This window comes from Mandrillus leucophaeus, unplaced genomic scaffold (assembly GCF_000951045.1).
Source record: "Mandrillus leucophaeus isolate KB7577 unplaced genomic scaffold, Mleu.le_1.0 Scaffold546, whole genome shotgun sequence".
Classification (NCBI taxonomy): Eukaryota; Metazoa; Chordata; class Mammalia; order Primates; family Cercopithecidae; genus Mandrillus; species Mandrillus leucophaeus.
Window position 1 is genome coordinate 1,113,052 of NW_012105875.1, and position 18,769 is coordinate 1,131,820.

Here is an 18,769-nt window from a genome sequence, read left to right on the forward strand (position 1 = left end):
TTCACCTTTCATGGGGATCGGGCTAATGCACAGCTGTTCATTTGGAAGAGGGTATTACAATTCATGAACTCCAGGGCTTAATCTCCACATTTGAGTAAGTTTGGAGGATCCTGAGATTTTTATTTTCCTTTACATACCCAATCTGCTTTAAAAATTTCCTGATTACCTAAAAGTATCTTATGACTGGTTTGTCAAATCAATATCCAGTCCATTCATTTTATTTATCTACTTAGGTGTATTTATTATTGAACACTACTGCATCATCCCGTTTTTCAGACCCTGGCCTGTTGAAGGAATTAGGTCAGTTGTTATGATGTTACACATTCTGGATTTCTCCAACTTTTTTGGCCTCTGTCCCTAGTTCCTGGGAGATGGCATTTAAACTCTTAAAATATCCTGAATTATAGAAGCTGTTTGTTATTCACGGTGGGCCACTCACACTCTATCTGACAGATTGTCTCTGACAGAGACACATCATGGGCCTCTAGATAAGTTATGCTAGTGAGATTACTTCAGATAGGTGCTGGTTACACCAGACAGATCGATCATGTGATTTGAAGTTTATGACTCTGAGCCAAATAACATCAGCCTGTGTAGAGGATGGGGGCTAGAGATTGAGTTACACGTCAGTTCTTCAATCAATCACACCTATGTAATAAAGCCCTAATAAAATCTATGAACACAAGCTTGGATAGACTTCTTTGGTTGGCAAGTATTCTCATACAGCTGTGTGCTGGGAGGGTAATGTGTCCTGATTCCAAGAGAAAGAACCATGGAATTTTCTATCTGGAACCCTCCCAGACCTTGCCCTATGCATTTTCTACCTTTGGTTGGTTTTGATTTGTATCCTTTTGTTATAATAAAGCTGTAATTAATAAATATAATTTTCCTGGGTTCTGTGAGTTGTTTCAGTAAATTATTAAACCTGAGAGGCTAGTGATCAGAAGTGGTCAGCTGGTCAGAAGTGAGGGTGGCATGGAAACCCTTGAACTTGCAGTTTGGAATGAAAAAAGTCTTATGAGGACTGTGTGCTTAATCTGTGAAGTTTGACCTAACACTGGGTAATTAGTTCCAGAAGTAATTACACCACTTAATAATATGGGCTAATACCTTTATGAACCTCAGGGCAGAAAGTATTTTGTTTAGAGACAGGGTCTCATTCTGTTGCCTACATTGGAGTGCACTGGTGAAATCACCATAGCTCACTGTAACTTTAAACTCCTGGGCTCAAGTAATCCTCCTGCTTCAGCCTCTTGAGTAGCTAGGACTACAGGCATGTACCACCATGCCTGGATAATTTTTTAACGTAATTTTTTTGTAGAAATGGAGTCTTCCTATGTGGCAGAGGCTGGTCTCTAACTCTTAGCCTCAAGCAATCCTAATCCTCCCACCTCAGCCTTCCAAAGTGCAGAGGATTACAGGCATGACCACCTTACTTGACCAAAGTTTTCTTAATATGTGCATACCTGGGAGATATTGCAGGTTTGGGTCCAGACCACCGCAATAAAATGAATATCTCAATAAAGTGAGTCACATGATTTTTTTGGTTTCTTAGTGCACATAAAAGTTATGTTTATACTATACTGTAAACATACCATTTACCTGTGTAATAGCATTATGTCTAAAAAAAAGGCAATGTACGGCCAGGCACGGTGGCTCACGCCTGTAATCCCAGCACTTTGGGAGGCTGAGACGGGCGGATCATGAGGTTAGGAGATCAAGACCATCCTGGCTAACACGGTGAAAGCCTGTCTCTACTAAAAGTACAAAAAAATTACCCAGGCATGGTGGCGGGCGCCTGTAGCCCCAGCTACTTGGGAGGCTGAGGCAGGAGAATGGCGTGAACTTAGGAGGCAGAGCTTGCAGTGAGCCGAGATCGTGACACTGCACTCCAGCCTGGGCGACAGAGTGAGACTCTGTCTCAAAAAAAAAAAAAAAAGAAAAAGAAAAAAGAAAAAAGAAACAAAAGCAATGTACATACCTTAATTTAAAAATACTTTGTTGATAAAAAAAATGCTAACAATCATTTGAGCCTTCTGTGAGTTGTGTAATCTTTTTTCTGGGAGAGGGTCTTGTCTTGATGTGTATGGCTGCTGATCAGGGTGGTAGTTGTTGAAGGCTGGGGTGGCTGTGGAAATTTCTTAAAATAAGACAACAATGAAGTTTGCCCCAGTGATTGACTCTTCCTTTCATGAAAGATTTCTCTGTAGCATGTGATGGTGTTTGATCGCATTTTACCCACAGTAGAACATCTCTCAAAATTGGAGTCAGTCTTCTCAAACCCTGCCACTGCTTTATTGACTAGGTTTACATTATATTCTAAATCCTTTGTTGTCATGTCAACAGTGCTCACAGCATCCTCACTAAAAGTAGATTCCATTTCATGAAACCACTTTCTTTGTTCATCCTTAAGAAATAACTCCTTATCAAGTTTTATCATGAAATTGTAGCCATTTTGTCACATCTTCATGCTCCACTTCAAATTATACTTTTCTTGATATTTGTAATACATTTGCACCACCTGAGTGCTACTGTCCATTTCAGAGTCTACTTCCCAGGGAATGCAACCTGTAACAATGCTTCTCTTTGGGCAAAAGGTTCCTTTCTCTAAAGGCTGCTAATCTTTGACACATCACCCAGTCAGTGCATATTTCTCTTGGTACCATGCTTAGCTAAGCAATACTTCTTTCATGGATTCCGGATTGAGAAATTGCATTTTCCACTTCTATCATATAACTGGGTATTTGTTAACTCGATTTCCCCTATCAGTAGTAACGATATTATTAGTATTAATATTTTTAAATTATAAAATGATAATCTACTATTTTCTTTTAAATTATTATTATACTAAAGATACAGTTAACATCTCCTTCGACCACCACAGCTGCCCAGTACTCTTCATTCCCTGTCTTTAAGGTAGAGACCATTATCAGTTTAGTATCTATTCTTATGGACTCTTTTTTATTTTTTTTTTATTTATTACTATTCTGGACTCGTTTATATGCATTTAAATGTGTAGAATGTGTACCCTTGTAAGACTTAAAGAACATCATTCACCTTATATGCTACATAATATTTTGCAAATCTGTTTATACAGTTTATATGATGAAAGACATTGAAATTATTTTCACTTTTTCCACTATTACAAAAAAGCTGCAATAAACGTCTCATTCATGCCCTCCTATGAGGTGTGAGCATTCTCCATGGGAGGCGCAGAAAAAATGCAATTGCTAGGTCATGTGGTAAGCATATTTAAACTTTTAATAGCTACTGCTAATTAATTCCTCAAAGCAACTGCACTAGTTTCCACTCCCACAAACAGTTTATGAGAGTAGCAGATTCACCACATTTTCTTGAAAAAATTTAGATAACCTGGCAGGGCGCAGTGGCTCACACCTCTAATCCCAGCACTTTGGGAGGCCGAGGTGGGCAGATCATCTGAGGTCAGAAGTTCGAGACCAGCCTGGCCAACATGGTGAAACCCCATCTCTACTAAAAAAAAAATTAGCCAGATATGGTGGTGCATGACTGTAATTCCAGCTACTTGGGAAGCTGAGACATGAGAATCACTTGTACCTGGAAGGCGGAGATTGCAGTGAGCCGATACCATGCCACTGCACTCCTGTCTGGGCAATAGAGTGAAGCTCTATCTCAAAACAAAACAAAACAAAATTTTGACAACCTTAAAGGATAAAAATAGATCTGGTTGTAGTTTTGACTTCCCTAGTTACTAAGATGGTTGGGTATTTTTACATATTTTCACTGTCAATTTGAACTTTTATTTTAGTGACTTACCTGTTCATTATGACATTTTTTTCTATTTTATATATATATATTTTGCAATATGTGTTGTTGGGGTTTCCTCTCTCTGATTTCTAATCCTTTGGTTTTGTTCACACAGTGAAATATTAGTTATCTCACATATCACTGTTAGGGATATTCAGCTGTGTGGGCACTTTTATTGTCTCCAAGGAGGTAAAATCTTACCATAGCCCTAATTGCAGTATCACATAAAGGGCCTGAACACACACATGTATGGATTCTAATGTTAAGACTCTTGCTATTCTTCAAACCCTTAGATCCCTGTGTTGGGTTGGCTGTTATTAACTTGGCATCACCAACAACCCCTTCTAACAACTTGTCTGTATTGAAGAAGAAAAGCAAGCATCTACCCTTTTCCCAGGATCTCCTTCCCAAGATGGTTTTACATTACAGGCAGCAATGGAGGAGACTGTTATATAACATTTAGCATGTGGAAGACAATGAGAAGAAAAGACCCAACTTAAAATGGGCAAAGAATTTCAATAGGTAGTCCTCCAAAGAAGTGTCCAGTACACACAAATGGCTAATGTAGAGTCCTCCAGTCACCCTCTTTTTCTGTGTCCTGATCAAAAATCACAGAGTGCTTTGACCACTCTGTGACCCAACCAGCTGCACATTTTTCCAGCAGGCTTGAACCCAAACCGGGGCCTTAAACATTTCCAGACATTGACAAAGACTTTATCTCTCCTTCATATTTGAAGGATAACTTTGCTAGATACAGTATTCTTGGACGATAGTTTTGTTTTGTTTTGTTTTGTTTTTTCCAGCACTTTGAAAATGTCTCTCCACTTCCTCCTGGCCTGTATGGCTTCTGTTAAGAAGTCTTTTGCCAGATGAATTGGAGCTCCTTTATATGTGATTTGCTTGTTTTTTTCTTGCTGCTTTTAGAATTCTTTCTCCTTGACCTATGAGAGTTTATTATATGCCTTGGGGTAGTCTTAGTTGGGTCAAATCTGTTTGCTGTTCTATTACTTCCCTGTACCTGCATATTCATCTCTTTCTTAAATTTTGGAAAGTTTTCTGTTATTTTGTTGAATACACTTTCTATTCCTTGCTCTTGCTCAACTCCCTCCTGAACATCGATAATTCTTAGTTTTGGTCATTTGAGGTATTTTCTGTATCTTTCAGGAAATGTTTGCTCTTTTTCCTTCTTTGTTCTCTTCTGTGTATTTACAAATAGCCTGTATTTGAGCTCACTGATTCTTTCTTCTGCTTGATACATTCTGCTATTGAGAGCCTCTAATGCATGTTTCAGTTCAGCAAACATATTTCTCAGTTCCAAGACTTCTGATTTAAAAAAATTATTTTATTCTCTGTTCAGGTTCTCTGATATACTTCTGAATTGCTTCTCTGTGCTATCTTGGAGATTACTGAGTTTCCTTAAAACAGCTCTTCTGTAGTCTTGGTCAGAGTTCACATATTGTCTTCCTGTTAGGATCTGTCACTGGTTCCTTGCTTTGTCCATTTGTGGGACACCATGGCTCCCTGTTTGCTGTTGTTGCTTGTGAATGTGTGTCTGTCTTTGCATCGAATGATTACATATTCCAGTTTTCTCTGTCTGGCTGGTTTTGTTTTTTATTGGATATGGCTCCCTAGAGATTCTTTTTATTTTACCTGTTGATTTTCTTCTTTCCTGCTAGGTTACTGACTTCTTTTTGGTACTAGATGGCACATTAACTCCAGGCTTGCCTCCATTCTAGTAAATAATCATAGCGCCACCCATCCCAAAAGGGGTAGGTCCCACAGAGGATATCCTAGTTGTAAGAAAGCTGGCTAGTGGTTCATGATTGGGGACCTACAGTGTAGTGATGCTGAACAGCCACTCTGATTTTTGTCTCCTTTGGCTGAGTTGCAGAATAGAGTTTCCATGACGGGGGCAGTATTCCCACCTCCCTCCTTTGTCTCTGGCTGTCCTCAGGGATATTTCTCTCTTCAGTTACTCCTGATGCTCTCTGTAGGTTGAGTCAGGGACAAGTCTCCTGCCAGGGAACCCAAGATGGTGAGGAGGCTGGTTGTCCACCTTAACATTTTCCAGTGTAGAAACTGTGAGACGGGGAAAATTTTCCACAGTCTTGGTGCCAGGCAGATTAGGGGGAAGGGCATGTGGATAGGAAAGTCCAATTCTCTTACCATCTGCTCAGTTTTTTTCACTTATTTGTATCCTCAGGAACTGTCTCCTTCTATTTGAGTTCTGGGATATTGCTGGTGATAATCTTGGTGCTGTATATTTGTCTTTAGTTTTCTATTGAAAGGAGTGAAGCCAGCTTGCTTCTACATTGCTATTTTTGGAATCAGAATTTAATCTCTACTGCTGACTTATGAGTTGTACTTTAAAAAATTCTTAAATGGTTACTCTAGGGCTTAAAATATATTCCTATATTTTTTCACAGTCTATCTTCAAATCATATTATGCCAATTAATGTATGGAGTACCAACATATACCTCTAATTTCTGCTGGTATATTTCTAATTTCTGTCTTCCCTGTTTTGCAGTGTTCTTACAAAACATCTTACTTTTATATATCCTCTAAATTAATAAAACCTCATTCCTAATTTTGCTTTACTGAATTATATTTTGGAGTAATAAATTATTTTACACTTAAAATGATTGAAATAACTATTTTCATAGTTATGTCTTTTGGTAGATCCAAGTCTATTTCTGGTATGCTAAATATCTCTTACAGTGCAGGTCTGCTAACAGTGAATTCTATCAGCTTCCATTCATCTGAAAATGTCTTTATTTCACATACCTTCTGAAAGATTTTTTTCCACCAGGCTTAGATTTTTGATTGATCATATTTTTTGTTGTTGTTTCTAAATGTTAAAGATATAACTCCATTGTCTTTTGCTTGCATGGTTTGTGATAAGTCTGATGTTTTTCTCATTCTGCTTCTTACATGTAATGTGTCCCTTTCCTCTGTCTGCCATTAATATTTTCTTTGCACTGTCCATCCATTTTTAGCTACTTGACAATAATCTAGTTTTGTTCTTTTTTTTAAAAAAATACTGCTTTGGTATTCTGAGGTTCTTGAATCTGGGTGAAGTCTTATTATTTTTGGAAAATTCTCAGTCATTATCTCTTTAAATATCTTTTCTTCCCATTCTCTCCCCCTGCCCCTGGGTTTCCAAGTATGCAAATATTAGATTTCTATTGTTTTCTTCACACTTTTTCTTTTTGTGTTTTACTTTCTGTGATTTCTATTGACCTATATTCAAGTTCTGACACTTTTCTTAACTATGTTGAGCCTACTCATAAGTCCTTCAAAAGCGTTCTGATAAAAGTAAAAGCAGTAGCATAAATTTTCTTTTCCTAGCATTTCCCATTTGACTATTAAATTTTACTGAAATCCCTATCAGCTCATGCATATTATCTGCCCTTTTCACTGGAGTCTTTAGTACATCAATCAGTTATGTAAAATTCCCCAATATTTCCAAAATATGGTTATCTATAAGTGTGGTTTTATTGATTGGTCTGCTATCTATTGGCAGAAGATTGTTCTCAACTTTTGATCTTGTATTTTTAAAACAAAATGCCAGAAAACATATACAGAACAGTAGAGACTGAAGAAAACATTAATTTTTGCCTAAAACTGGGCACACATGTTCTGCTAGGATGTCAGAGTGGAGTGCTGAATTAATCTTGTCAGGAATTAAGCTGGAATTGGGTTTTGTTGTTGCAATATATATCTTAGTTGTACCACTGGCTTCAAATTTCTCTAGTGCTATCTTGTGCTTAGGGTGAGAACTGGAGTGCTAAAGTTTTCTCAGTGTTCCTGTTGCCCCATCCTCAGCTTTTGGCCATCCCTTTGCACTGGGGCCACAGAAGGATTCTCCATGTTCTTCCCTTTCCTCATGGTAGCCTGCTGTTGCTTCTCACTAGGAGTAGGCTGGGGACCAGCAGTGTCCTTTGTTGTCTTGGTTAGTCTCAGTTGTTAGTGGGAATCGGAGTGTGACAGATTCTATGCATTTTGCATTTTAGGGAGCCAGAACCACACAGGACTAAAATGGTACAGAATATCTCTTCCTTCGGCTGTGAAATAAGAAAGCAGGTGAGGCTGCTATACTGTGAATAATGTGAAGACAAGAATTCACAAGAAAAGAGAGGTGAGAGAATTAAAGGAAAGCAATATAAAATCCCCCTACCTTACCCAGACCCTAGCCTTACACTATCTGTATCTTTTCATTTATATGAACTAAGAAATAGTTTTGGTTTAGGCAACTCTAAATTTTCTGTTACTTAGAACTAAAAGCATTCCAATTGATAAAACCACCATGAGCTCTCCCCTGTAAGTGATGATATCAAAGACATGCTTTAGAAGCCCTGGATTTCTGATGACACTGTGCAACTTGAACCAGCAACTTGAAAGCCAAGTTATGCCAGTGCTTTGGTCACCATATTCATCCAGCAAGGGGAAACCTGATGGAAAAGCTGTGAGCATCAATTTATAAAACTGGATTGCACTAGGACATCCTAGGCAACATGGATTTTGAGACGTAAGGAAATTTCACAGAAATATAAAGTTACTGGATACCTAATTTATCTGTATTCTCAAAAATCCAGGAAATTTAAAAAATTAACTTCAGGGGGTTTATTCTTTACTGTTGGTCCTAATGTCATACAACGAAATCGAGTAATCATATCATGAGTTCTTAAGTATAAGGGATAATATCAATAGCTGTTCACTGCTTTGGTATAATTGGTAAATGTCCATTACAAATATTTTTAAATAAAGCACAAAAAAAAACCACTAAGCCAAAAATTTTGCTTTCCAGAGAAAACTACTGTATATATAATAATGAATAATCTTTCACACATTATCTATAAGCATATAGTTGAACATACATGTAAACAGACTTAAATTAGCTGGTTATTATGAATGTACAATCCAGGTTTTTACCAAATAATATGCATGACCTATTCTTGTCATTTTAGAGCTAAATCATACTTTCTGTAGATCTACAGTATAGAACATATAGAAACTTACCCAAATTCATATTGATGGACATTTACTTCCAGCTTAAAACATTACTATCATTGTAAAATCCTTCCTTCCTGCTAAAATTGCTTAATTATAAATTACTGTTCTATGATTTCCAGATCGGCATGCACATTTTACATTTTGATACATATGGGTGGCTTAATAAATATTTTGATATATATTAAATGACAAGCTTGTATTTTTCACTTTCACCAACAAAATGCATCTCTTTTTTTTTTTTTTTTTGAGACGGAGTCTCACTCTGTCACCCAGGCTGGAGTGCAGTGGCCAGATCTCAGCTCACTGCAAGCTCCGCCTCCCGGGTTCGGGCCATTCTCCTGCCTCAGCCTCCCGAGTAGCTGGGACTGCAGGTGCCCGCCACCTCGCCCGGCTAGTTTTTTGTATTTTTTAGTACAGACGGGATTTCACCGTGTTAGCCAGGATGGTCTCGATCTCCTGACCTCGTGATCCGCCCGTCTCGGCCTCCCAAAGTGCTAGGATTACAGGCTTGAGCCACCGCACCGGGCCAAAATGCTTCATTCTTTAAGACAGACACTAGCAAGTAAATGGCAACTCTATCCTACTAGTCAATACATTGATAAATATGCTTAGAAAAATTCAAGATTTTTCCCCTTTTTTGTGTGTCAGTGGGAGAAGTATGGGAATGGAAAACTTGACAAAATTAAAATCCTTCAAACTTGACCCTGCTTAAGGAGGTGTGGATTGGAAAAGGTCACAACATTTACAAATCAGTCAGATCAAATGGACTTTGAGAGAAATATGGAGAATAAAAAAAAAACAAGTATTGTGATTTTGACATTTATTAAAAAGTATTTGTCATCGGTAACCATTTTGGATACTTGCAAATATTATAGTAAAACTCTGCCTTAACTCACAGGGCAGGAGTAGAAAATCAATTATGTAAAATACAGTGTATTTTTGCAATATTAACCAGAAACATTGTTTATCAGTTTGTACTGATATTTAAAGTGCACACATGTGTACATATACACACACACAAAGCTAAACTTCAACAGATGGCATAATGTATAGAGACCAAACGTTAAGAAGTGCAGTACATCTCTGCTCAAGATGGAACAAAGGATAGGAACTAACCCCAGTAGGGTTACAACCAAATTAATGTTATTTCAGATCATAATAATGCATATTGTTCTACATTTCAAATATTTACTTGAAATGATTTTATTAAGATTACTTGCAAGATTCCTCTTTCAAATACATTTTAAGTGAAGTTTTAAAAAATGAGCTTAAAAGTTTTCAAACATTTTACCTTTATATACTTTTACTTATTTAGCAAAAAGTACTGAGCACCTACATTGAGTTATGAAATGTCATGGTTTTGTAGACTAGCAATGAACAAAGTCCCTTCTCTCACCAAGCTTACATTCTAGAGAACATGGATTTCGGTATGCTCATCACTGTACTTTTATTAAATTCCTCACCATACTCATATTTTATAAGCCTTAGCTCCTGTGCAATGACTGATGTTAAAGTTCTAACAAAATCCCTCGTGAAACCCCTCTCATTAAATGTCTCTGTTGTGTGGTCTCCCGGCCATTATGAATGTTGAAGTTGGGCAGAAACATTACATTTTAATTTTTAAAAATTCTTTTTCTACTGAAAGAACTCTAGTGACTGGAAAATTTCAGCTCCCATTTGAGGACTTCAAAACAAAACAGAATCGTCATTTCTGTGTAGATTCTCTGATGAAGGGTAGTCCTTACCAAAGTTTTCGCTTCTATAGAATTTATCACTAGTATGGACTCTTTGATGAATCAGAAGACCTGAGCTCCAACGGAAACCCTTACCACATGCATCACATTTGTATGGTTTCTCTCCTGTGTGGACTCTCTGATGAGCCTGAAGATTTGATCTCTGACTGAAGCCCTTTCCACATACCTCACATTTGTATGGTTTCTCCCCAGTGTGGACTCTGTGATGGGCTTGAAGACTTGAATACCCACTGAAACCCTTACCACACTGTTCACATTTATAGGGTCTCCCTTCTGCATGAACCCTTTGGTGTGCTTGAAGGCGTGAACTCTCACTGAAACCCTTTGTACACACCTCACATTTGTATGGTTTCCCTCCTGTGTGAACCCTCCGATGTGCTTCAAGGCGCGAACTCTGACTAAAGCCCTTCCCACACATCTCACACTTATACGGTTTCACTCTAGTGTGGACTCTCTGATGACCTTGAAGATATGCTCTCTGACTGAAGCCCTTTCCACATACCTCACATATATATGGTCTTTCTCCAGAATGGACACTCTGATGACTTTGAAGGTATGATCTCTGACTGAAACTCTTACCACACTCATCACATTGGTATGGCTTCTCTCCCGTGTGGACCCTCTGATGGGCCAAAAGTGTTGAGGCCTTACTGAAGCCTTTACCACATTCTTCACATTTATAGGGTTTTTCCCCTGTGTGAACCCTCTGATGAATTTGAAGATTAAAGCTCCAACTGAACCCCTTCCCACACTCCTCACATTTGAATGGTTTTTCTCCAGTGTGGACTCTCTGATGGCCTTGAAGGTGTGAACTCCGACTGAAGCCCTTCCCACACTCCTCACACTTGTATGGTTTTTCTCCAGTGTGAACTCTCTGATGGCCTTGAAGGTATGAATTTCGACTGAACCCCTTCCCACATTCCTCACATTTATAAGGTTTTTCTCCAGTGTGTACTCTCTGATGGGCTTGAAGATACGAACTCCGACTGAATCCCTTATCACATTCCTCACATTTATAAGGTTTCTCTCCTGTGTGGACTCTCTGATGAACGTTTAGAACTGATCTATGATTGAAACCTTTGCCGCATATATTGCATTTGTATGGCTTCTGTCCAGTGTGGACTCTCTGATGATCTTTAAGTTTTGAGCTCCAGTTGAAGCCATTCCCACACTCCTTATGTGGTTTCTCTCCAATGTGAATTTTTGGATGACCTTGAAGATACAAATTATGGCTGAAGCTGTTACCACACACATAGCGTTTATATGGTTGTTCCTTGGTGTGCACTATCTGAAGGTCTTGAAAACGTGAGGCCAGACTGAAGCCATTACCACACTCCTCAGAATTGTAGGAATTCTCTTCCATATGAACCCTATGCTGAATGTCAAGATTTGAACTACAAATGAAACTCTTTCCATACTCTACATCTGTGTATAGTTTCTCTTCAGTGTGGAATTTTTGATGGACTTGAAGACATGAACTCTGATTAAAGACATTCTCATTTTCCTCACATTCATGGGGTTCATCCCTAGTATGGACCCTAAAAATACTATTAAGGTCTAAGCTATGACTGAAGGCTTTCTCATAAATGTTGTGCCTATAGGACATCTCACCTGTGTGGATAAGTTCATAAGTGTTAAGAGGGGAATAGTGATTGAAATTCCCACCATACTCACTACATTTGCATGGTTTCTCCTCTGTATGCATTCTCTGATAGGATTTCAGATGTGAATTCTCAATATCATCTTCTCTCTGAATATTTTGATGCATGTGAAGAAGTGAACTATAACTACAGCCCTTTCCATGTGAACTGTATGTATAGGGCTTCCCTTTCAAATGGAACTGCTGATGAACTTCAGAGCTGGAGTCATTATTGAAGGCTTTTCTATACCCAGTACATGGATAGGGCTTCTCCTCTGTTTGAATTGAATCCTGATTAAATAGTGACACCTTCACGATATCTTCTCCACAGTCATGGCAGCTGTAGTTTTCTTTTCTGTGTACTTCCAGTTTATCATTGTGATGTGAGATCCAACTGACGCTGTCACACTTACAGAAATTATTTTTCATGGAAATTTGCTGACATCTACACTGATAATTACATGACTCCTTCAGATACATTTTTCTCCAAGAATGATGTGCCCTCCAAGATGGATACTCTTGACTTTTTATATAATTGGAGCCATTCCCTATATGAGTCAATATATAGTTCTCATCTTCAGAAATCTGAACTGGTATTCCTGCCCAAACCTGGCAGAGGGAATCACCTTGTTCTTGCAACTGAGAATTCTTCCCTTGAAAAACTTTCAGGAAATCTTGACACCTGATTAACCCACCTGCACTTTGTTGCCAGGTCTGACAGGAGGAAAGCTCTTTGGGGGAAAGGTAGCTTACTGTTACTTCCTGAATACTCTCCATCTTTTGTTGATTCTTCCTTCCTATACGGATAAAGAGAATTCAGACGTGCATGAGTAAATGCTTTATTCAAGAGATTTGAAGATTTTACACTTAGGTCATAACATGAAACTTGAATGAACCAGAGGAAAATTCATGCCACCATTTCTAAGAATACTTACAAAATGCCTCTTCTTTGGCTATACCAGTTACAGGTTGAGTATTCTCAATCCAAAGATCTGAAATCTGAAATGCTCCAAAATCCAAAACTTTTTGAATGTTCTACATGATGTTCAAAGGAAATGCTCATTGAAACATTTCAGATTTCTGATTAGGGATGCTCAACTGGTAAGTATAATGCAAATACTCTAAAATCTGAAAATATTTGAAATACAAAACACTTCTGGTCCCAAGCATTTTGGAGAAGGAATATTCAACCTACATACAAATAGCATTTACATAATTCAGGATATTTGTATGCCTCAAAATCATGACGTTGCAGCACAACTTGGACAGCGAACATGATAGCTATGTTCAAAAGGCCTAGTAAAATCATAAACATGGCTGGGTGCAGTGGCTCAAGCCTGTAATCTCAGCACTTTGGGAGGCTGAGTCAGGTGGCTCACTTGAAGTCAGGAATTTGAGACCAGCCTGGCCAACATGGTGAAACCCCATCTCTACTAAAAATACAAAAATTAGCCAGCCATGGTGGCGCACACCTGTAGTCCCAGCTATTGGGGAGGCTGAGGCAGGAGAATCGCTTGAACCCGTGAGGCGGAGGTTGCAGTGAGCTGAGATCACGCCACTGCACTCCAGCCTGGGCAACAGAATGAGACCCTGTTTCAAAAACACAAAATGCAAAAACACAACCATAAACATGTTATCATGGATTTATCATGGGTTTCCAGGAAATCTGAAGGGGAAAAGATGATATTCTTAAATTCAAAAAAATGTAGTTGCAAATGGACAAACGCCTTTTGTCCTAATAACTTTTTCTTTTTTGTCTGGCACATGAACATGATAATGTTGTTCATTTGTAAGGGTATTGTATGCGTTAAATGATATGCTGAAGAAGGTAAACACAGACCTTTACTTTATGCTTGAGGCATCACATATCCTGTCACAAATGAGCTATTTATCCTCATGAGAATAATAAGCTCTTCTAAGTCCCTGTAGGCCATTATAAATTTTAACTCTTTTCAAAAGATATTTCACAATTATCAATGGCCATGGCATAGGTCAAAATGTGAAAGACTGTGACAGAATTCAACTAAAAAAAATCAGAAAAAAATTATGGCATCTGTAGGTGTCCTCTGAGGTGCCCATGAGCCATGAACAAAACTCAATGAATACTGACTTTGGCTTGTGCCATTTTACTGGAAAATTATGTTAATGTTTAGGAAATTTGAGGCACCAGAAGGGGTTGAAGATAGGATATTTGAGTAGAAATATTTTATTACCAAGTTATTAAATTTCAGATTATAAGCAGACAGCAGATCTTCATATACTAGTGACAAATATCCTCCCTAAGGACAACTGGTTAAACAGGGTTGAATTAATAACATGCACTCTTCTAACACTTAGAAGTAGATTAAGTCTCTATAATATCCAGAAGAAAAGCAGTAAAAGGAATATTTTTTCATGAATATTACCCTCAAACATAATCCTGCCTTATTTCTTTGTGTTTGTCTGCCTCTCCACACTGGAATGTATTGTCCATGAAAACAAACACTGTTTTGTGCACTGCATTCCTTTCACTGCCAAGTGAACAGTAGTTGCTCAATAAACATTGATGAATAAATCATAGTTTGAGTTGTTCTCACTCATAGAACTAAAAGGGCATGTAACGTAGCTTTTTAAATGGGAAAGGAACTGGTGATGGTGACAACTCTGCTGGAAAGCTGAAAGGCTATAGGAGAGGTAGGGTGACAATTCAGAGTGATACTGCTGATGAGAAAAGCAAAGGTCACAAGAGTCTACTGTGGATGAAATAAAAATGTAAGATCAAAAAGACCAATAGGCAGGGCCTGTGGATTGAGTCTTTCTCATTTTTAAAGTAACTTTTTAAATGGTATAACTTTGAGCCAGGCATGGTAGTGCAATCCTGTAGACCCAGCTACTCAGAAAGCTGAGGCAGGAGAAATGCTTGAGCCCAGGCATCTGAGGATGTAGTGACCTATTAATATAATCACACCTGTGAACAGCCACTGCACTCCAGCCTGGGCAGCATGGCAAGACTCTCTCAAAAAACCCAATTTTTCTTGAACAAAATCTTCCCTGTGAGCCCTACCCTATCCCAACTTTTAAAAAAGGAAAAAAGAAAAGGCCACACTGATGACTCTGTGTCACTAGGCTCTGGGGCAGCACACTGATTGTGGGACAGCACTTCAAGGTTATGTCCATAGGTATGCATCTTGGTACTTTAAAAGCACATTTACTGATGTCTTTGCCTTCTCAAAAGCAAAGCTTTCAGTTATTATAATGATATTTTATCATATAATGATGAAATGAAGGCATATATTATAGGAGGCATATCAGATAAAGTATATAGCTTATATGTGAGAAGTCTGAGCTTCCAGCTTGGGTTAATCATAATCCTTGTAGTTTTGTTTTACTATTATAAAAAACACTCAATATACACCCAAAGATACAGTGGAGTATGTCCTGTCTTTTGGGACTGATATAGCGGCTTGAGAACATGAAAGCAGCTTGTTAGTCTAAACCCAATTTCTTACAAAGCAACTGCTTCAATGCAAATTAGTACATAATTCATGATATAAAAATATCTCAAATATATAAGAGATTAAAGTTTCTCTCTGACCAGTGAGTTTTGCAATGTTAAGGACATAGAAGAAGAAAAAAAACAAAAGGTCATTTCACTTTGTTTCAAATTCTTCTAAAAAGGACCACACACGTTAACAACATTAATTTCCTTTAGTCAATGGTACAGACTGAAACACCTTGTTACTTTATTTAAATATCTCAACATTCAAGTTATATTTCAATATCAATGGTAGAGTGGTAATAAGAAATCATGTTAAGCTTATAAATGAACTTTATTTGATGGAGAAAATAAGCATGACAAAAGATGACAAAGACCTCATTTGAGGTAAGAAGGTTGAGAATTTATTACGTCTTCATAGCAATCCTGCTTTAGCACTTAGAGGTTGAGAAAGTCAATCATTCAAGCATCCCAAATCGATCAATTCAATAAGAAAGGTGCTATATTTGTCATAAAAACAAATAATTCCTTTGAATTTAATACTTAGCTATAAGGAACTCAGAGAAAAAAAATCTTTACGTCTTCTTCTTTTTCTTCTCCTTTAACAAAAGCTAAGTGAGAACATCAGCTCAGGTAACCCAGCTGAGATCACCTTCCATTCTTACTTTGCTTTTAGATAGAGAAACTAAGGCATTTTTGTGGGCACTACAAGGTATAGTGGTGACAATGTTTAGATCACAAATATTTAAGCTGCAAAAATATTTTGACTCCTTTCTTAACCACTGATATGGTTTTGCTCTGCATCCCCACCCAAATCTCATGTTGAATTGTAATTCACAATGTTGGAGTTGAGGCCTGTGGGAGGTGATTGAATCATGGGGGTGCTTTCTAATGGTTTAGCACCATCCCCTAAGTGCTGTCTCATGAGATCTGGTTGTTTGAAAGTGTGTAGCACTCCCCAACCTCTTTCTCTTCCTCTTTCTCTGCCATGTAAAACATGCCTCCTTCCCCTTCACCATCCACCATAATTGTAAGTTTCCTGAGGCCTCCCCAGCCATGCTTCCTGTATAGCCTATGGAACTGTGAGTCAAGTAAACCTCTTTTCTTTATAAATTACCCAGTCTCAGGTAGTTCTTTACAGCAATGGGAGAACGGATGAATAAAGAAAATTGGTACCAGAAAAGTGGGGCATTGCTATAAAGATATCTGAAAATGTGGAAGTCAATTTGGAAATAGGTAATGGGTAGAGGTTGTAATAATTTGGAGGGTTCAGAAGAAGACAGGAAGATGAGGGAAAGTTTGGAACCTCCTAGAGAATTGTTACATGGTTTTAAACAAAATACTGATAATGATACGGACAATGAAGTCCAGGCTGAGGTGGTCTCAGATGGAGATGAGAAAGTTATTGGGAACTGGTACTGGTGATATATTTAGATATATTTAGGTTTGTAAATGCATTTATACATTTTCCCAACACTGGTGCTATGCTTTAGCAAAGAGACTGGCAGCATTATGCCCCTGCTCCAAAGATCTGTGGAACTTTGAACTTGATAGAGATGATTTAGGCTATCTGGTGGAAGAAATTTCTAAGCAGCAAAGCATTCAAGATGTGGTCTGGCTGCTTCTAACAGCATATGTTCATATTCATGGGCAAAAAGATTATCTGAAACTGGAACTTGTATTTAAAAAAGAAGCAGAGCATAAAAGTTTGGAAAATTTGCAGCCTGACCCTGTGATAGAAAAGAAAAATCCATTTTCTGGGGAGAAATTTAAGGCTTCAGAAATTTGCCTAAGTAAAGAGGAGCTGAATGTTAATAGCCAAGACAATGGGGAAAATGCCTCCAGGGCATTTCAGAGCCAGTCATGGCAGTCCCTCCCATCACAGACCTGAAGGCCCAGGAGGGAAAAATAGTTCTGTGGGTTAGACCCAGGGCCTTGCTGTTTTCTACAGCTTAAGGACATGGCACCCTGCATTGTAGCTGCTCCAGTTCCAGCCATGGCTAAAAGGGGCCAAGGTATAGCTCAAGCTATTGCTTCAGAAGTTGCAAACCCCAAGCCTTGGCAGCTTCCATGTGCTGTTGGGCCTGTGGGTATGCAGATTGCAAGAGCTGAGGCTTGGGAACCTCTGCCCAGATTTCAGAGGATTTATAGAAACACTTGGATGTTCAGGCAGAAGTCTGCTGCAGGGGTGGAGCCCTCATGGAGAACCTCTACTAGGTCAATGGAGAGGGGAAATGTGTGAAGCCCCCAGAATCCCCACTGAGGCACTGCTTAGTAGAGCTGTGAGAAGAGGGCCACTGTCCTCCAGACCCTAGACCCACCAACAGCTTGCACCATGTGCCTGGAAAAGATGCAGGCACTCAATGCCGGCTCATGAAAATAGCCAAGTGGGCTATACGCTACAAAGCCACAGGGGCAAGGCCTTGGGAGTTCATCCCTTGCATCAGCATGGCCTGGATGTGAGACATGGAGTCAAAGGAGATTATTTTGGAGCTTTGAGATTTAATGACTGCCCTGCTGGGTTTCAGACTGGCATGGGGCCTGTAGTCCCTTTGTTTTGGCTGATTTCTCCCTTTTGGAATGGGGGCATTTACCCAGAGGCTGTACCCCCATTGTATCTTGGAAGTAACTAGCTTGTTTATTAGAATATTATGCATCCCTTACAAAAACAAGTTATAATCTTAGACTGGGAGGGATTTCCCCAAGGTAATGGCAAAGAAGAAAAATTAGTATATTAAAAATAAGAATATACATATCAAATTTTTACATTACTATGAGGTATATGATCATATTAGTATATGTAAAAAAAATTGAGGTATTTTAAAAGGTGACATTATGTTCCAGCTGACAGTATCAGGAAGGTAGATTGGCACGGCATGGCCTCAGCCTGTTTTTGTACAACCCAGGAGCCAAGAGTGCTTTCTACATTTTCAAAGTGGTGTAAGAAAAACAAAGACTATGTGACAAAGAGCACATGCAGCCAGGAAAACCTAAAGTATTTAATACTGGGACCTTTAGAGAAAAAGTTTAACTCGTACTCTCAAGGGTCATGTAGGACCCTGAATCTTGACCAAGATGGAAATGAACAATTATAGAAGTAA

General features: G+C 38.5%; 1 protein-coding gene across 3 annotated transcripts in view; it reads right to left on the bottom strand.

The window, feature by feature from the left end:
• Window positions 1-9,603: 9,603 nt before the first annotated feature.
• Window positions 9,604-18,769, bottom strand: part of ZNF112 (zinc finger protein 112) — a 30,582-nt gene continuing 21,416 nt past the window's right edge. For all 3 annotated transcript variants that reach the window (XM_011997767.1, XM_011997766.1, XM_011997768.1), the window contains one exon: window positions 9,604-12,990. In XM_011997767.1, coding sequence (XP_011853157.1) covers window positions 10,487-12,990 — 2,504 coding nt within the window. In that variant the 3' untranslated portion in view covers window positions 9,604-10,486. The remainder of the gene's footprint in view (window positions 12,991-18,769) is intronic.